Source organism: Oncorhynchus gorbuscha, unplaced genomic scaffold (genome assembly GCF_021184085.1).
Source record: "Oncorhynchus gorbuscha isolate QuinsamMale2020 ecotype Even-year unplaced genomic scaffold, OgorEven_v1.0 Un_scaffold_1213, whole genome shotgun sequence".
NCBI lineage: Eukaryota > Metazoa > Chordata > Actinopteri > Salmoniformes > Salmonidae > Oncorhynchus > Oncorhynchus gorbuscha.
This window is the reverse complement of record NW_025746058.1, coordinates 86,015-106,848: the sequence shown is the minus strand read 5'-3', so window position 1 is coordinate 106,848 and position 20,834 is coordinate 86,015. Positions and strand designations below refer to the sequence as shown.

Genomic DNA, 20,834 nt, shown 5'->3' with positions numbered 1-20,834 from the left:
TCCCTCTCATTCCTCTTTCTATCACCCTGACCCCCTCCCTCTCATTCCTCTTTCTATCATCCTGACCCCCTCCCTCTCATTCCTCTTTCTATCACCCTGACCCCCTCTAATTCCTCCTCTATCACCCTGACCCCCCTTCCCTCTCATTCCTCCCCTTTCTATCATCCTGACTCTCCCTCCCTCTCATTCCTCCCCTTTCTATCATCCTGACTCTCCCTCCCTCTCATCCCTGCTCTTTCTATCATCCTGACTCTCCCTCCCTCTCATTCCTCCCCTTTCTATCATCCTGACTCTCCCTCCCTCTCATTCCTCCCCTTTCTATCATCCTGACTCTCCCTCCCTCTCATTCCTCCCCTTTCTATCATCCTGACTCTCCCTCCCTCTCATTCCTCCCCTTTCTATCATCCTGACTCTCCCTCCCTCTCATTCCTCCCCTTTCTATCATCCTGACTCTCCCTCCCTCTCATTCCTCCCCTTTCTATCATCCTGACTCTCCCTCCCTCTCATTCCTCCCCTTTCTATCATCCTGACTCTCCCTCCCTCTCATTCCTCCCCTTTCTATCATCCTGACTCTCCCTCCCTCTCATTCCTCCCCTTTCTATCATCCTGACTCTCCCTCCCTCTCATTCCTCCCCTTTCTATCATCCTGACTCTCCCTCCCTCTCATTCCTCCTCTTTCTATCACCCTGACCCCCTCTAATTCCTCCTCTATCACCCTGACCCCCCTCCCTCTCATTTCTCCTCTTTCTATCACCCTGACCCTCCCTCCCTCTCATTCCTCCTCTTTCTATCATCCTGACCCTCCCTTCCTCTCATTCCTCCTGTATCACCCTGGCCCTCTCTCCCTCTCATTCCTCCTCTATCACCCTGACCCTCTCTCCCTCTCATTCCTCCTGTATCACCCTGACCCTCTCTCCCTCTCATTCCTCCTCTATCACCCTGACCCTCTCTCACTCTCATTCCTCCTCTATCACCCTGACCCTCTCTCCCTCTCATTCCTCCTCTATCACCCTGACCCTCTCTCCCTCTCATTCCTCCTCTATCACCCTGACCCTCTCTCCCTCTCATTCCTCCTCTATCACCCTGACCCTCTCTCACTCTCATTCCTCCTCTATCACCCTGACCCTCTCTCACTCTCATTCCTCCTCTATCACCCTGACCCTCTCTCCCTCTCATTCCTCCTCTATCACCCTGACCCTCTCTCCCTCTCATTCCTCCTGTATCACCCTGACCCTCTCTCACTCTCATTCCTCCTCTATCACCCTGACCCTCTCTCACTCTCATTCCTCCTCTATCACCCTGACCCTCTCTCCCTCTCATTCCTCCTCTATCACCCTGACCCTCCCTCTCATTCCTCCTCTATCACCCTGAACCCCCCCTCCCTCTCATTCCTCCTCTTTCTATCACCCTGACCCTCTCTCACTCTCATTCCTCCTCTATCACCCTGACCCTCCCTCTCATTCCTCCTCTTTCTATCACCCTGACCCTCCCTCCCTCTCATTCCTCCTCTTTCTATCACCCTGACCCTCCCTCTCATTCCTCCCCTTTCTATCACCCTGACCCTCCCTCCCTCTCATTCCTCTTTCTATCATCCTGACTCTCCCTCCCTCTCATTCCTCCTCTTTCTATCATCCTGACTCTCCCTCCCTCTCATTCCTCCTCTTTCTATCATCCTGACTCTCCCTCCCTCTCATTCCTCCCCTTTCTATCATCCTGACTCTCCCTCCCTCTCATTCCTCCCCTTTCTATCATCCTGACTCTCCCTCCCTCTCATTCCTCCCCTTTCTATCATCCTGACTCTCCCTCCCTCTCATTCCTCTTTCTATCATCCTGACTCTCCCTCCCTCTCATTCCTCTTTCTATCATCCTGACTCTCCCTCCCTCTCATTCCTCTTTCTATCACCCTGACCCCCCTCTAATTCCTCTATCACCCTGACCCCCCCCTCCCTCTCATTCCTCCTCTATCACCCTGACCCCCTCCCTCTCATTCCTCCTCTTTCTATCATCCTGACCCTCCCTTCCTCTCATTCCTCCTGTATCACCGTGACCCTCTCTCCCTCTCATTCCTCCTCTATCACCCTGACCCTCTCTCCCTCTCATTCCTCCTCTATCACCCTGACCCTCTCTCCCTCTCATTCCTCCTGTATCACCCTGACCCTCTCTCCCTCTCATTCCTCCTCTATCACCCTGACCCTCTCTCACTCTCATTCCTCCTCTATCACCCTGACCCTCTCTCCCTCTCATTCCTCCTCTATCACCCTGACCCTCCCTCTCATTCCTCCTCTATCACCCTGAACCCCCCCTCCCTCTCCTTCCTCCTCTTTCTATCACCCTGACCCTCTCTCACTCTCATTCCTCCTCTATCACCCTGACCCCCCCTCTAATTCCTCCTCTATCACCCTGACCCTCCCTCTCATTCCTCCTCTTTCTATCACCCTGACCCTCCCTCTCATTCCTCCCCTTTCTATCATCCTGACTCTCCCTCCCTCTCATTCCTCCTCTTTCTATCATCCTGACCCCCCCTCCCTCTCATTCCTCCCCTTTCTATCACCCTGACTCTCCCTCCCTCTCATTCCTCCTCTTTCTATCATCCTGACCCTCCCTCCCTCTCATTCCTCCCCTTTCTATCACCCTGACTCTCCCTCCCTCTCATTCCTCCTCTTTCTATCACCCTGACTCTCCCTCCCTCTCATTCCTCCTCTTTCTATCATCCTGACCCCCCCTCTAATTCCTCCTCTATCACCCTGACCCTCCCTCTCATTCCTCCCTTTCTATCACCCTGACTCTCCCTTCCTCTCATTCCTCTTTCTATCACCCTGACCCCCCTCTAATTCCTCCTCTATCACCCTCTCTAATTCCTCCTCTATCACCCTGACCCCCCCTCATTCCTCCCTTTCTATCACCCTGATCCTCCCTCCCTCTCATTCCTCCTCTTTCTATCACCCTGATCCTCCCTCCCTCTCATTCCTCCTCTTTCTATCACCCTGATCCTCCCTCCCTCTCATTCCTCCTCTTTCTATCACCCTGATCCTCCCTCCCTCTCATTCCTCCTCTTTCTATCACCCTGATCCTCCCTCCCTCTCATTCCTCCTCTTTCTATCACCCTGATCCTCCCTCCCTCTCATTCCTCCTCTTTCTATCACCCTGATCCTCCCTCCCTCTCATTCCTCCTCTTTCTATCACCCTGATCCTCCCTCCCTCTCATTCCTCCTCTTTCTATCACCCTGATCCTCCCTCCCTCTCATTCCTCCTCTTTCTATCACCCTGATCCTCCCTCCCTCTCATTCCTCCTCTTTCTATCACCCTGATCCTCCCTCCCTCTCATTCCTCCTCTTTCTATCACCCTGATCCTCCCTCCCTCTCATTCCTCCTCTTTCTATCACCCTGATCCTCTCTCCCTCTCATTCCTCTTTCTATCACCCTGATCCTCCCTCCCTCTCATTCCTCTTTCTATCACCCTGATCCTCCCTCCCTCTCATTCCTCCTCTTTCTATCAGCCTGATCCTCCCTCCCTCTCATTCCTCTTTCTATCACCCTGATCCTCCCTCCCTCTCATTCCTCCTCTTTCTATCACCCTGATCCTCCCTCCCTCTCATTCCTCTTTCTATCATCCTGACCCTCCCTCCCTCTCATTCCTCCTCTTTCTATCATCCTGACCCTCCCTCCCTCCCCTTTCATCACTCTCCCTCCCCCTGTTCCTCCTCTTTCTATCACCCTGACCCTCTCTCCCTCCCTCCCTCCCTCCCTCTAATTCCTCCTCTATCATCCTGACCCTCCCTCCCTCTCATTCCTCCTCTTTCTATCACCCTGACTCTCCCTTCCTCTCATTCCTCTTTCTATCACCCTGACCCCCTCTAATTCCTCCTCTATCACCCTGACCCCCCCTCTAATTCCTCCTCTATCACCCTGACCCCCTCCCTCTCATTCCTCCCCTTTCTATCATCCTGACTCTCCCTTCCTCTCATTCCTCCTCTTTCTATCACCCTGACCCTCCCTCCCTCTCATTCCTCCCCTTTCTATCATCCTGACTCTCCCTTCCTCTCATTCCTCCTCTTTCTATCACCCTGACCCTCCCTCCCTCTCATTCCTCCCCTTTCTATCATCCTGACTCTCCCTTCCTCTCATTCCTCCTCTTTCTATCACCCTGACCCTCCCTCCCTCTCATTCCTCCCCTTTCTATCATCCTGACTCTCCCTCCCTCTCATTCCTCCTCTTTCTATCACCCTGACCCTCCCTCCCTCTCATTCCTCCTCTTTCTATCACCCTGACCCTCCCTCTCATTCCTCCCCTTTCTATCATCCTGACTCTCCCTTCCTCTCATTCCTCCTCTTTCTATCACCCTGACCCTCCCTCCCTCTCATTCCTCCCCTTTCTATCATCCTGACTCTCCCTCCCTCTCATTCCTCCTCTATCACCCTGACTCTCCCTCCCTCTCATTCCTCCTCTTTCTATCACCCTGACCCTCCCTCCCTCTCATTCCTCCTCTTTCTATCATCCTGACCCTCTCTCCCCCTCATTCCTCCTCTTTCTATCACCCTGACCCTCCCTCCCTCTCATTCCTCCTCTTTCTATCACCCTGACCCTCCCTCCCTCTCATTCCTCCTCTTTCTATCACCCTGACCCTCTCTCCCTCTCATTCCTCCTCTTTCTATCACCCTGACCCTCTCTCCCTCTCATTCCTCCTCTATCACCCTGACTCTCCCTCCCTCTCATTCCTCCTCTTTCTATCACCCTGACCCTCCCTCCCTCTCATTCCTCCTCTTTCTATCACCCTGACCCCCCTCCCTCTCATTCCTCCTCTTTCTATCACCCTGACTCTCCCTCCCTCTCATTCCTCCTCTTTCTATCACCCTGACCCTCTCTCCCTCTCATTCCTCTTTCTATCACCCTGATCCTCTCTCCCTCTCATTCCTCCTCTATCACCCTGACTCTCCCTCCCCATTCCATTCCTCCCTCTTTCTATCACCCTGACCCCCTCCCTCTCATTCCTGGAGCAGACTTTCTATCACCCTGACCCTCTCTCCCTCTCATTCCTCTTTCTATCACCCTGACCCTCTCTCCCTCTCATTCCTCTTTCTATCACCCTGACCCTCTCTCCCTCTCATTCCTCTTTCTATCACCCTGATCCTCTCTCCCTCTCATTCCTCCTCTATCATCCTGACTCTCCCTCCCTCTCATTCCTCCTCTTTCTATCACCCTGATCCTCTCTCCCTCTCATTCCTCCTAAGACAGAGCTGGAGGGAGGGATAGGGTTCACCAAGGACTGAGGAACATTCTTAGAAACCAGACTAGACCACATGACTGGAGCAGACATTATCACGACAGAGACCAGACTAGACCACATGACTGGAGCAGACATTATCACGACAGAGACCAGACTAGACCACATGACTGGAGCAGACATTATCACGACAGAGACCAGACTAGACCACATGACTGGAGCAGACATTATCACGACAGAGACCAGACTAGACCACATGACTGGAGCAGACATTATCACGACAGAGACCAGACTAGACCACATGACTGGAGCAGACATTATCACGACAGAGACCAGACTAGACCACATGACTGGAGCAGACATTATGGAGCAGACATTATCACGACAGAGACCAGACTAGACCACATGACTGGAGCAGACATTATCACGACAGAGACCAGACAGATGACCAGACATTATAGACCACATGACTGGAGCAGACATTATCACGACAGAGACCAGACTAGACCACATGACTGGAGCAGACATTATCACGACAGAGACCAGACTAGACCACATGACTGGAGCAGACATTATCACGACACAAGAGCACAGATGAGACGGCACAAAGAATGGCCTCATTATTCCCACATCAAAGACAGTACCAAGAGTTCTCAGTTCTCAGTACTCTGAATCTCATGTTTGTTTGAATCAATTAGCCTGATAGGTATTCCTGTTAGCTTTGGTCTGTCTTGGAGAGTTGGATTGAAGAGCTGGAAGATGATCATTCAGATCATGTGTTTCTGATCACATTATTGTAAGAGCCTGTACACTTCGACACCTGTCCCTGTCTGGGTAAACTCATGACCTATTCCCAGGCTAATTGTGGTTAGCACTTGTACATAAGCCTGTAACACCAACTAACAAGTCTGGCCGACTGGGGAGTGAACTGATTTGTAGTTGTATAGTTTGAAGCTGTGGTCCACCAGACGTTCCCGGCATGGGGAGGAAGTGTCTGCTGAAGGACGTTTCAGAGTGGCTTTCAGCAGCTGTGTTTTAGTGGAAACTAACAGCGTCCTGTCCTCTATTTGCAGACTATTGTTCCATGTTCAGTGATAATGCATTGATGATGCTAATTATTGTGATCTGATATGCTAATCAGTCCATTGTATGCTTTTGGGGAGTGTGTGGTGTCTTAATGTGTGTATTTTGATTCAACATTGTTTTCCTGTCTCTCCAGGTGTGTGGTGTGTGTGTGTATTGGGATTGAACATTGTTTTCGTGTGTGTGTGTGTGTGTGTGTGTGTGTGTGTGTGTGTGTGTGTGTGTGTGTGTGTGTGTGTGTGTGTGTGTGTGTGTGTGTGTGTGTGTGTGTGTGTGTGTACGTTGTTTCCTGTCTCTCCAGGTCCACTATGCAGCGTGCTCGTGGAACGCTTTGGTTGCCGGGTAACGGTGATGGTGGGAGGGGTTCTGAGTGGACTAGGCATGGTGGTCAGCGCCCTGGCCAGAACCATCACAGAACTCTACATCACCAGCATCATCGCAGGTCAGAGGGCGCACACACACACACACACACACACACACACACACACACACACACACTATAACCCCCCAATATAAGACGTCTCTCCTTCTTTCTATGGGGCATTATGAGTCACACTCATCAGTTCCTCTGTCCTCCTCATACAGGGTTGGGGTTCTGCCTGTCCTTCCAGCCCTCTGTGACCATGATGGGGCACTACTTTTTGAGGCGGCGGGCGTTTGCCAACGCCCTGTCGTCCACCGGCACGGCCCTGGGCCTCAGCACCTTACCCCTGCTGGCCAACTTCCTGCTGGGCCAGTTTGGCTGGAGAGGCAGCTTCCTGGTCCTGGGAGGGCTGCTGTTGAACTGCTGTGTGTGTGGGGCTGTCATGAGGCCCCTGGGGGCCAAACACAGTGGAGCCCAGAGGACACTCACTAACAAGGCTGCCCAGGGGCTCAGCAAGCAACCAATCAAAGGTCCTCTCCAACAGGAGAAGGAGGGAATTAAGACAAGACTTAGGGCAGCGTTCAGTGCCCTTGTCGTGTTCCTACGGAGACACATGGCCTTTGACCTGTTGGTCAGTAACCCTCGTTACCGTGCCTACGCCCTGGGAGTGACGTGGATGATGTTGGGGTTTGTAGTTCCCCTAGTCTACCTGGTGCCCTATGCTACAGCCAATGGTATGGAACAGGACCGAGCCGCGCTACTGATGGCCATACTGGGCTTGGTTAACATTGCTGTGAGACCCGTGGCGGCTGTCTTCTTCGGCCTGCCGCGCTTCAGGTACTGTAGCCTGGATGTTACAGGTTAGGAGTGGGTCAGCAGCTGGACCGGAGGGTTGCTGGGTCAAATCCCAAGCAAGAAAACATTTAATAACAAATGATGTGATCTGAAAACAAAAATGGATAATAAATTGGTTCTCTTCCTCCTCTTCCTCTTCCTCCTCCTCCTCCTCACAGGGGCAGTGGCTGTTTTGTGTATGTGTTTGCGGTAGCCCTCCTGGTCAACGGGCTGAGTAACAGTATCTGTGGTGCGGCCGCCACCTTCCCCGTGCTCCTGATCTACGTGGTCATCTTTGGTCTGTCCATGTCTGTGATTGGCTCTCTGCTCTTCACGGTGCTGATGGAGACGGTGGAGATGAGCCGGTTCCCCTCTGCCCTGGGTCTCATCAGTATGTTAGAGAGTGGAACACTGCTGATTGGACCGCCACTCTCAGGTACTGTGTGTCGCTCCTGTCAGGAATGGACCGCTACACATTATGCCATGGGGGGGCAATATGGGGGTGTGGTACGCCACTGTGGGGGCTATAGGGGGGTGTGGTACGCCACTGTGGGGGCTATAGGGGGTGTGGTACGCCACTGTGGGGGCTATAGGGGGTGTGGTACGCCACTGTGGGGGCTATAGGGGGTGTGGTACGCCACTGTGGGGGCTATAGGGGGTGTGGTACGCCACTGTGGGGGGGGGGTGTGGTATGCCACTGTGGGGGCTATAGGGGGGTGGTACGCCACTGTGGGGGCTATAGGGGGTGTGGTACGCCACTGTGGGGGCTATAGGGGGGGGGTGGTACACCACTGTGGGGGCTATAGGGGGGGGTGTGCCCAGTATAAACCTGTTATGTGAGGACTGGGGAGGGTATGAGTTATGCCCAGTATAAACCTGTTATATGAGGACTGGGGAGGGTATGAGTTATGCCCAGTATAAACCTGTTATATGAGGACTGGGGAGACTATGAGTTTTGTCACACAGGGAAATGGAATGTTCTTTCTGCTGGATTCCCATGTCTAGCTCGGGATGTGAATGGGTCATGTGCTCTGGTTTCAACAATGTGCGTGTGTGTCTGTGTGAGCGTGCGTGTATGTTTGCGTGTGTGTCTGTGTGTGCGTGCGTCAGGCGGGTAGGAAGGTCTGGGTCGACAGGGAACGGCTCTGGGGCAGGCTGACTGGAGGAGGGCGTGGCCTAGTGTACCCCTGCTGAACTCCTAAGGTGGTCTCTGGTTTCCAGCGCCATGGCAACTCTAATGTCAACGCCCGGTAGTAGCCGACTAGCCCTGTGCTCAGGTCCTGGCAGAACTGTACTGAACTAGCGTCCAGTTCAGAGGAATGTGTTATGAGGACACACACCGACACGCTTAAATATAGCTGTTCTTTCACTGTCGTAGCACCACGCGTGGTTGTTGATACAAGCCTTCTAGGAAATGCTTTTATGTACTGCTTATGAACTGGTTTGTGTGGTTATGAACGTGCCATGACATGGTAATGTAGGTGCCCTTCAAATGAAGTGTTCCCCGAGTCTTTCCTAACGCTGTGCCTGTTGCCATGTCCCTCTCTTCCCCCTCTTCCCCCTCTTCCCCTCTCTTCCCCTCTCTTCCCCCTCTTCCCCTCTCTTCCCCTCTTCCCCTCTCTTCCCCCTCTTCCCCCTCTTCCCCCTCTCTCCTCTCGTCCCTCTCTCCCCTCTCTCCCCTCTCTTCCCTCTCGTCCCTCATGTCCCTCTCTCCCCTATTTTCCCTCTCTTCCCCTCCCTCCTCTCTCCCCTCTCTCCCTCTCGTCCCTCTCGTCCCTCTCTCCCCTCTTTTCCCTCTCCTCCCTCTCTCCCCTCTCTCCCCTCTCTCCCCTCTCTTCCCTCTCGTCCCTCTCTTCCCCTCTCCTCCCTCTCGTCCCTCTCTTCCCCTCTCCTCCCTCTCTTCCCCTCTCCTCCCTCTCGTCCCTCTCTCTCCTCTCTCCCCTCTCGTCCCTCTCGTCCCTCTTTTCCCTCTCGTCCCTCTCGTCCCTCTCTCCCTTCTCTTCCCTCTCGTCCCTCTCTCCCCTATTTTCCCTCTCCTCCCTCTCTCCCCTATTTTCCCTCTCTTCCCCTCTCCTCCCTCTCTCCCCTATTTTCCCGCTCTTCCCCTCTCCTCCCTCTCTCCCCTCTTTCTTCCCCTCTTCCCTCCCCTCTCTTCTCTTCCCTCTCTCTCCCCTCTCTTCCCTCTCTTCCAGGCATGTTGGTGGACAGTACAGGACACTACTCTTATGTGTTCTATGCCTGCAGTGTGACCGTCTCCTCCTCTGGCCTCTTCCTCATCGCAGCGTTCTACTATCTGGACAGACAGAAGAAGAGGGAAGAGAAGAAGAGAGCAGGTCCTCCTGCTGCTGTGTACCAACAGAAGCCTGCTATCAGCCTAGTCCCTGACTGCCAGTACAACCATGTTCCTTCTACACAGGGAGGGAGATCAGCGGACACTGTTTGTGTCACCAACGTGTGACTTACTAATATGCACGTGTGTAACCCAGTAAGACAAACCGTCTACCTGCCTGCCTTTAGAATTACATTTAGAATGAGAATGAAGTAAGGAGGTAGCCTTCCATGAGCCTTGGCCTGTAGGAGCTGCAGCTTATCACAGGACCTGCTCACTGTGTAACGCCTCACTATGAGGAATCAATGAAGGATCTCTGTGGTGTCTGCTGTCTTCAGAGGGAAGCACTGGGAGGTTACACATACACTACTGTTATCATCACTGTGATTCCTATGTATGTACATACATAAACAGGCATTCACAACACAGGGTTTGCACACAGATTTAGTCTCTCTCTCTCTCTCTCTCTCTCTCTCTCTCATCAACGGACACATGAGGCTGAAAGACACAACATCACTGTTTCATTCAGACCCACTAGTGGACGCTACAGTAGAACTGTCTAACATACTGCCCACTAGTAGACGCTACAGTAGAACTGTCTAACATACGGCCCACTAGTAGACGCTACAGTAGAACTGTCTAACATACTGCCCACTAGTAGACGCTACAGTAGAACTGTCTAACATACGGCCCACTAGTAGACGCTAGAGTAGGACTGTCTAACATATGGCCCACTAGTAGACGCTACAGTAGGACTGTCTAACATACGGCCCACTAGTAGACGCTACAGTAGGACTGTCTAACATACGGCCCACTAGTAGACGCTACAGTAGGACTGTCTAACATACGGCCCACTAGTAGACGCTACAGTAGGACTGTCTAACATACGGCCCACTAGTAGACGCTACAGTAGGACTGTCTAACATACGGCCCACTAGTAGACGCTACAGTAGGACTGTCTAACATACGGCCCACTAGTAGACGCTACAGTAGGACTGTCTAACATACGGCCCACTAGTAGACGCTACAGTAGGACTGTCTAACATAGGGCCCACTAGTAGACGCTACAGTAGGACTGTCTAACATACGGCCCACTAGTAGACGCTACAGTAGGACTGTCTAACATACGGCCCACTAGTAGACGCTACAGTAGGACTGTGTAACATACGGCCCACTAGTAGCCCACTAGTACGCTACAGTAGGACTGTCTAACATACGGCCCACTAGTAGACGCTACAGTAGGACTGTCTAACATACGGCCCACTAGTAGACGCTACAGTAGGACTGTCTAACATACGGCCCACTAGTAGACGCTACAGTAGGACTGCCCACTAACATAGGACTGTCTAACGGCCCACTAGTAGACGCTACAGTAGGACTGTCTAACATACGGCCCACTAGTAGACGCTACAGTAGGACTGTCTAACATACGGCCCACTAGTAGACGCTACAGTAGGACTGTCTAACATACGGCCCACTAGTAGACGCTACAGTAGGACTGTCTAACATACTGTCCAGGCCCACTAGTAGACGCTACAGTAGGACTGTCTAACATACGGCCCACTATTATAGTCCAGCTAACTAACAGTCATCATAACGAAAGCTACACTCTGTAACAGTCATCATAATGAAAGCTACATTTATTATAGTCTCTTCACTCTGTCCAGCTAAACAGTCATCATAATGAAAGCTACATTTATAGTCTCTTCCACTGTCCAGCTAGCTAACAGTCATCATAATGGACATTTATAGTCTCTTACTCTGTCCACATACGGCTCTGTCCAGCTAGCTAACAGTCATCATAATGCTACATTTTTATAGTCTCTTCACTCTGTCCAGCTGGCTAACAGTCATCATAATGAAAGCCCATTTATAGACGCTGTCCAGTACTAACAACAATCTCAATTAAGTCATTCATCATAATGAAAGCTACATTTATAGTCTCTTCACTCTGTCCAGCTCTAACAGTCATCATAATGAAATACATTTATAGTCTCTTCACTCTGTCCAGCTAGCTAACAGTCATCATAATGAAAGCTACATTTATTATAGTCTCTTCACTCTGTCCAGCTGGCTAACAGTCATCATAATGAAAGCTACATTTTTATAGTCTCTTCACTCTGTCCAGCTGGCTAACAGTCATCATAATAGTCTCTTCACTCTGTCCAAGCTAACAGTCATCATTTATTTATAGTCTCTTCACTCTGTCCAGCTGGCTAACAGTCATCATAATGAAAGCTACATTTTATTATAGTCTCTTCATTTATAGTCTCTCTGTCTGTCCAGCTGGCTAACAGTCATCATAATGAAAGCTACATTTTTATAGTCTCTTCACTCTGTCCAGCTAACAGGCATTTATAACAGTCATCATAATGAAAGCTACATTTATAGTCTCTTCACTCTGTCCAGCTGGCTAACAGTCATCATAATGAAAGCTACATTTATAGTCTCTTCACTCTGTCCAGCTAGCTAACAGTCATCATAATGAAAGCTACATTTATAGTCTCCAGCTTAACAGTCATCATAATGAAAGCTACATTTATCCAGCTGTCCAGCTGGCTAACAGCTAACAGTCCAGCTAGCTAACAGTCACATAATGAAAGCTACATTTATTATAGTCTCTTCACTCTGTCCAGCTGGCTAACAGTCATCATAATGAAAGCTACATTTATAGTCTCTTCACTCTGTCCAGCTGGCTAACAGTCATCATTTATATCCAGAAAACAGTACATTTATTTTTATAGTCTCTTCACTCTGTCCAGCTGGCTAACAGTCATCATAATGAAAGCTACATTTATTATAGTCTCTTCACTCTGTCCAGCTGGCTAACAGTCATCATAATGAAAGCTACATTTATAGTCTCTTCACTCTGTCCAGCTGGCTAACAGTCATCATAATGAAAGCTACATTTATAGTCTCTTCACTCTGTCCAGCTGGCTAACAGTCATCATAATGAAAGCTACATTTATAGTCTCTTCACTCTGTCCAGCTGGCTAACAGTCATCATAATGAAAGCTACATTTATTATAGTCTCTTCACTCTGTCCAGCTAACTAACAGTCATCATAATGAAAGCTACATTTATAGTCTCTTCACTCTGTCCAGCTGGCTAACAGTCATCATAATGAAAGCTACATTTATTATAGTCTCTTCACTCTGTCCAGCTGGCTAACAGTCATCATAATGAAAGCTACATTTATTATAGTCTCTTCACTCTGTCCAGCTAACTAACAGTCATCATAATGAAAGCTACATTTATTATAGTCTCTTCACTCTGTCCAGCTGGCTAACAGTCATCATAATGAAAGCTACATTTATTATAGTCTCTTCACTCTGTGTCTAACAGTCATCATAATGAAAGCTACATTTATTATAGTCTCTTCAGTCAGCTCTAACAGTCATCATAATACATTTATTATAGTCTCTTCATCCAGCTTACAGTCTCTTCATTTATTATAGTCTCTTCACTCTGTCCAGCTGGCTAACAGTCATCATAATGAAAGCTACATTTATAGTCTCTTCACTCTGTCCAGCTGGCTAACAGTCATCATAATGAAAGCTACATTTATAGTCTCTTCACTCTGTCCAGCTAACTAACAGTCATCATAATGAAAGCTACATTTATAGTCTCTTCACTCTGTCCAGCTGGCTAACAGTCATCATAATGAAAGTTAGATAATCAGGGAGCATCAAAAATTCCCAAACCGATGGATAGAGGACATTTTGCACATTTTGACGCCAAGACAATACATACACATTTTTGCACATTTTGACGCCAAGACAATACATACACATTTTTGCACATTTTGACGCCAAGACAATACATACACATGTTAAGTGCGGCACTCCGGCCCTTGGTGAAGACTGAATGCGGCCCGCAGAGCAAAATGAGTCTGACAACCCTGTGTGTTACTCACGAATTGCGGCATTTGTACTGCCAATAATAACATGGGCGACCTAACTATTTAGTGCTTTACCTGTTTGGTTTTAGGAGGAGATTATGGTTGTTTGTACACTGTCACCGTGACAACACTGAGTATGGCTATGAATGTATTCCTGCACCTTCTTGAATATCCTCTGTGACTTCTTAGATGCCTTGATATAACTGGAAATGAAGCGATAGCCTTATGTATGAAAGGATATACAAATATTTTGTATTTTAGTCAACTTATTTCTTAAGATTTAATATTGAATGTTTACAGAATATTAAACTTTTTCAATAAAAGTAAGTTGATTTGTGTTCATTGTGTCAGTCTTGTTTTATTATCACTGTATAATAATAATCTGAATTTGAGGACGGATCGGATTGAATAGGTCTTCAATTTTAATACAACAGTTCTTGTTAACGCAGCTCTGATGTCATTCACTTCCTGCTATTTTCTCATTTCCTTCCACTCACCTTTATCGCCACCTTGTGGAATGTGTGATGTACAGTTGTTTTAATAATCATCATGACAGCCAAATGACAGTTTTGAAAAATTACCGATGAAGCCTATTTGTCAAATTTGGTGTACTTTTTAAGATATGGTCCAGACTCTGCCACATACTGTATAAGACGTGCCTCCATTAGCGTGTCCTGTCACTCACAACCCAGATTCTTGTCATGTCTTTTATCTGAGTCTTTTTTAACCTGACCAGTTTTTCTACTTTTCTATTCTAGTAAACACAGAATACTGAAGACTGTGTCCAGTGAAAGCCCTGATCAGTCAAATATCTTTTATATTCTGGTAAACACATAATACTGAAGACTGTGTCCAGTGAAAGCCCTGATCAGTCAAATATCTGATAATACTGAAGACTGTGTCCAGTGAAAGCCCTGATCAGTCAAATTATCAGTTACCTGATCAATTATCTAAAAATTACCTGATCAATTATCTAAAAATTACCTGATCAATTATAAATTACTTGATCAATTATCTGACCAATTACTTGGTCAATTACCTGCTGGCTGAACGATGTTGTCCTTTCAGTGAGACGGCTCCAATGATGGCTGGTGAAGAATGCTGGTAGCTTGAGGTTTGAAAGTAACTAGGCTAATTCAATTCCTTTTTCACAGTTTCCTTCCCCCAACCTGGGCCAAACAGTGAAAGCCCTGACCACTCAATCATGTTGTCAAGTATCTTCTTCAGTCTTCGATGAAGGGCTAATATGGAGGGCCCTGTTCAGTCTTCAGGTTTGAAAGGGTGACGAGCTACCATGGAGGCCCTGTTCAGTCTTCGCTGATCAGTCTTCGGTGAGGGGGACCCTACCATGGAGACCCAGTTCAGTTTTCGGTGAGGGGATACCATGAAGGGCCCTGTTCAGTCTTGAGGGGATGAAGGGCTAGTCTTCATGGAGGCCCTGTTCAGTCTGTTCAGTGAGGGGATACCATGAAGGGCCCTGTTCAGTCTTCAGTGAGGGGATACCATGAAGGGGATCTTCATGAGGGGATAAGAAGGGCCCTGTTCAGTCTTCAGTGAGGGGATACCATGAAGGGCCCTGTTCAGTCTTCAGTGAGGGGATACCATGAAGGGCCCTGTTCAGTCTTTGATGAGGGGGATGAGGGGACCATGAAGGGCCCCAGTCTTTGATGAGGGGATCATGAAGGGTCTTCGGTGACGGTCTACCAAGAAGGGCCCTGTTCAGTCTTCAGTGAGGGGATACCATGAAGGGCCCTGTTCAGGTGAGGGGATACCATGAAGGGCCCTGTTCAGTCTTCAGTGGGCAAGGGGAAGGGCCCTGTTCAGTCTTCAGTGAGGGGATACCATGAAGGGCCCTGTGAGTGAGGGGATACCATGAAGGGCCCTGTTCAGTCTTCAGTGAGGGGATACCATGAAGGGCCCTGTTCAGTCTTCAGTGAGGGGATGAAGGGCCCTGTTCAGTCTTCAGTGAGGGGATACCATGAAGGGCCCTGTTCAGTCTTCAGTGAGGGGATACCATGAAGGGCCCTGTTCAGTCTTCGATGAGGGGATACCATGAAGGGCCCTGTTCAGTCTTCAGTGAGGGGATACCATGGCGACCCTGTTCACTTCCTTCTGTCATTGTTGTTGACAACAATGAGTATGTGAAGCATTTTGGAAGCTTGAGGGTTCAACGTAAATGAACTTATTATCTTCAGTTTTTCACAGCTTGCTTACTCTAACATTCACCAACACACATTTCCACACACATCACAGTGCAAGCCAGATTTCTTTTGAAAAGTATATACTTAAAAAAAAAAATATTTAAAATGGACATTTTGTGTACGGTCTGCTTTTAACCAAACAACCCACCCTGACATACCAAGCTAAAACCGTTGCCTCTACATGACTGTGGGCTATATAGCCTGTAACCTGTAACCTATATACACCTGTAACCTGTAAATACCCAATCAGACCAGTTTAGATAAGAGTTAAACATATCACTACACACACTGTGTTTCTCTCTCCTGAAGCCTTCGGTCAAAGCTCATTCCATTCTCCTCATCTCTCCTGCTCTGTCCTGTCCTTCTGGTACCTCAGACCATGGCTACTCACCTCCTCAGACAGCTCAGTGTGTTCTCTAGAAGGGGTTTGTTACAACCTCTACAGGTGGTCTCCTCACTACAGAAGACATGGACACCTGGGAACCCAACCTGGTGCTGTAGGTAGGTAGGTTAACTCTCTTACCATTGTCATACACACTAGTCTCTTATCACAGCCGAGCTAATTTGGTGTTGGGTGCAAAGATTATCCACAGAGTTGGACTAGATGAATTATTTCTCTTTATTCAACCTTATTCGGCAAACCACATGTTTTTTATTTGATTTAACTGTAGAGTACAAACTAAATGACCTGTATGTGACTGGACTTATTGAGACTGATGGTATGTCTTTCAATGCTTCCTTGTGAGATTTCCTTTTCAGAAACTAGTTTTTTTTTTACAAATCAAATCTGTTTTTACTTGGATTGTCTATCCCAGTTTCTGCTTTGTCCTGGCTGTAAGGAACACGGTTCAGCGTGGTTGTCTTGGCACTGAACATGTTTGTTTTTTCACATATCCATTAAGTCCAGTTTCCCCTCTGAAAGACTTCACATGTCCTGTGACCTGATGGGAATAATATTGAGTGAGCGAGGTGGGCCATATTTGTTCTAATAGAGGCTTGCTGTTTATGTAGGCTCCCAAACAGAACAGCCGAGAGAGTTCGACTATGAAACCACAGCCCACAGAACTCCACAGGAGGTCGGGTTAGGGTCCACAGGAGGTCGACTATGAAACCACAGCCCACAGAACTCCACAGGAGGTCGGGTTAGGGTCCACAGGAGGTCGACTATGAAACCACAGCCCACAGAACTCCACAGGAGGTCGGGTTAGGGTCCACAAGAGGTCGACTATGAAACCACAGCCCACAGAACTCCACAGGAGGTCGAGTTAGGGTCCACAGGAGGTCGACTATGAAACCACAGCCCACAGAACTCCACAGGAGGTCGGGTTAGGGTCCACAGGAGGTCGGGTTAGGGTCCACAGGTCGACTATGAAATCACAGCCCACAGAACTCCACAGGAGGTCGGGTTAGGGTCCACAGGAGGTCGACTATGAAACCACAGCCCACAGAACTCCACAGGAGGTCGAGTTAGGGTCCACAGGAGGTCGACTATGAAACCACAGCCCACAGAACTCCACAGGAGGTCGGGTTAGGGTCCACAGGAGGTCGGGTTAGGGTCCACAGGTCGACTATGAAATCACAGCCCACAGAACTCCACAGGAGGTCGGGTTAGGGTCCACAGGAGGTCGACTATGAAACCACAGCCCACAGAACTCCACAGGAGGTCGACTATGAAACCACAGCCTACAGAACTCCACAGGAGGTCGACTATGAAACCACAGCCCACAGAACTCCACAGGAGGTCGACTATGAAACCACAGCCCACAGAAGAGGTCGGGTTAAGGTCCACAGGAGGTCGGGTTAGGGTCCACAGGAGGTCGGGTCAGGGTCCACATGAGGTCGGGTTAGGGTCCACAGGAGGTCGGGTTAGGGTCCACAGGAGGTCGGGTCAGGGTCCACAGGAGGTCGGGTCAGGGTCCACAGAAGGTCGGGTTAGGGTCCACAGGAGGTCGGGTTAGGGTCCACAGGAGGTCGGGTTAGGGTCCACAGGAGGTCGGGTTAGGGTCCACAGGAGGTCGGGTTAGGGTCCACAGGAGGTCGGGTTAGGGCCCACAGGAGGTCGGGTTAGGGTCCACGGGAGGTCGGGTTAGGGTCAGGGATGCAGGGGTTTCCCCTGATGTTTGACTAACTCCAGTATTGTATTGACAGGTCATGGGTAATGTCCACCAACCCATCCTTCTCTGTTTCCACCGCCCTGTGTACCTCTCAATTCAATTCAATTCAAGGGCTTTATTGGCATGGGAAACATGTGTTAACATTGCCAAAGCAAGTGAGGTAGACAACATACAAAGTGAATATATAAAGTGAAAAACAACAAAAATTAACAGTAAACATTACACATACAGAAGTTTAAAAACAGTAAAGACATTACAAATGTCATATTATATATATATACAGTGTTTGAACAATGTACAAATGGTTTTAAAGGACACAAGATAAAATAAATAAGCATAAATATGGGTTGTATTTACAATGGTGTTTGTTCTTCACTGGTTGCTCTTTTCTCGTGGCAACAGGTCACACATCTTGCTGCTGTGATGTCACACTGTGGAATTTCACCCAGTAGATATGGGGGTTTTTCAAAATTGGATTTGTTTTCGAATTCTTTGTGGATCTGTGTAATCTGAGGGAAATATGTCTCTCTAATATGGTCATACATTGGGCAGGAGGTTAGGAAGTGCAGCTCAGTTTCCACCTCATTTTGTGGGCAGTGAGCACATAGCCTGTCTTCTCTTGAGAGCCATGTCTGCCTACGGCGGCCTTTCTCAATTGCAAGGCTATGCTCACTGAGTCTGTACATAGTCAAAGCTTTCCATAATTTTGGGTCAGTCACAGTGGTCAGGTATTCTGCCACTGTGTACTCTCTGTTTAGGGCCAAATAGCATTCTAGTTTGCTCTGTTTTTTTGTTAATTCTTTACAATGTGTTAAGTAATTATTTTTTTGTTTTCTCATGATTTGGTTGGGTCTAATTGTGCTGTTGTCCTGGGGCTCTGTAGGGTGTGTTTGTGAACAGAGCCCCAGGACCAGCTTGCTTAGGGGACTCTTCTCCAGGTTCATCTCTCTGTAGGTGATGGCTTTGTTATGGAAGGTTTGTGAATCGCTTCCTTTTAGGTGGTTATAGAATTTAACGGCTCTTTTCTGGATTTTGATAATTAGTGGGTATCGGCCTAATTCTACTCTGCATGCATTATTTGGTGTTTTACATGGTACACTGAGGATATTTTTGCAGAATTCTGCGTGCAGAGTCTCAATTTGGTGTTTGTCCCATTTTGTGAAATCTTGGTTGGTGAGCGGACCCCAGACCTCACAACCATAAAGGGCAATGGGCTCTATGACTGATTCAAGTATTTTTAGCCAAATCCTAATTGGTATGTTGAAATGTATGTTTCTTTTGATGGCATAGAATGCCCTTCTTGCCTTGTCTCTCAGATCGTTCACAGCTTTGTGGAAGTTACCTGTGGCACTGATAAATATGTTTAGGCCAAGGTATGTATAGTTTTTTGTGTGCTCTAGGGCAACAGTGTTTAGATGGAATTTGTATTTGTGGTCCTGGTGACTGGACCTTTTTTGGAACACCATTATTTTGGTCTTACTGAGATTTACTGTCAGGGCCCTGGTCTGACAGAATCTGTGCATAAGATCTAGGTGCTGCTGTAGGCCCTCCTTGGTTGGTGACAGAAGCACCAGATCATCAGCAAACAGCAGACATTTGACTTCAGATTCTAGTAGGGTGAGGCCGGGTGCTGCAGACTTTTCTAGTGCCCGCGACAATTTGTTGATATATATGTTGAAGAGGGTGGGGCTTAAGCTGCATCCCTGTCTAACCCCACGACCCTGTGTAAAGAAATGTGTGTTTTTGGCCAATTTTAACCACACACTTGTTGTTTGTGTACATGGATTTTATAATGTCGTATGTTTTACCCCCAACACCACTTTCCATCAGTTTGTATAGCAGACCCTCATGCCAGATTGAGTCGAAGGCTTTTTTGAAATCAACAAAGCATGAGAAGACTTTGCCTTTGTTTTGGTTTGTTTGGTTGTCAATTAGGGTGTGCAGGGTGAATACATGGTCTGTTGTACGGTAATTTGGTAAAAAGCCAATTTGACATTTGCTCAGTACATTCTCTCTGTATACAATGTCTTGCTAAAGGATTCATTTCTTCACATTTTACTGTGTTACAAAGTGGAATTAAAATTGATTTAACTGTATTAGTTTGGTCAACAATCTACTCAAAATACTCTAATGTTAAAGTGGAAGAAAACATGTTTTATCTTTTAAGAGTAATAAAAATGAACATGATTCAAATATAGTCATTGCAGAAGTATTCAGCCCCTTTGTCCAGGAAAACCTCAATTAGTTTGAGAGTCAAATGTGGTTTAACAAATCACATAATAAGTTACATGGACTCTGTGTGAAATAAAAGGGCTTGACAAGATAATTGATTGACTAACCCTTCCTCTGTCCCCCATATATACAACATCTGGAAGGTCCCTCAGTCAAGTACTACATTTCAAGCACAGATTCAACTACAAAGACCAGGGAGCTTTTTGAAAGCATTTATAAAGAAGAGCAGGGATTGGTAGATGGGTAACAAAAACCAATCACCCTTGGATACCTCTTTGAGCACTGGCCAAGATAATCATTATGCTGTGGATGATGTATTAAACACCCCAGACACATCAGAGCTACTGAACTGAGCTGCAGGACAGGAAGGACATACAAAGGGGTATGAATACTATTTTGCAAGGCGTAGTATCTTTCCACGTTCCTAATACATTTATAACCACGGCATATCACATTTATAAGCAGTACACCTATTTGAGCTTGTAGCTGTCCCACTTGTTGTTGATTCTTCACAAAAAAAATACAGTTTTATATTTTTATGTTTGAAGCCTGAAA

General features: G+C 48.0%; 1 protein-coding gene across 4 annotated transcripts in view; it reads left to right on the top strand.

The window, feature by feature from the left end:
- The window catches only part of LOC124021795 (monocarboxylate transporter 6-like), a 19,425-nt gene extending 8,419 nt beyond the window's left edge, over window positions 1–11,006 (top strand). For 3 of the 4 annotated variants that reach the window (XM_046336915.1, XM_046336916.1, XM_046336917.1), the window contains exons 3-6: window positions 6,606–6,746; window positions 6,890–7,505; window positions 7,682–7,938; window positions 9,695–11,006. In XM_046336915.1, the coding sequence (XP_046192871.1) occupies window positions 6,606–6,746; window positions 6,890–7,505; window positions 7,682–7,938; window positions 9,695–9,960 (1,280 nt within the window). In that variant the 3' untranslated portion in view covers window positions 9,961–11,006. The remainder of the gene's footprint in view (window positions 1–6,605; window positions 6,747–6,889; window positions 7,506–7,681; window positions 7,939–9,694) is intronic. The other variant, XM_046336918.1, reaches the window with a different exon arrangement.
- The last annotated feature ends 9,828 nt before the right edge of the window (window positions 11,007–20,834 follow it).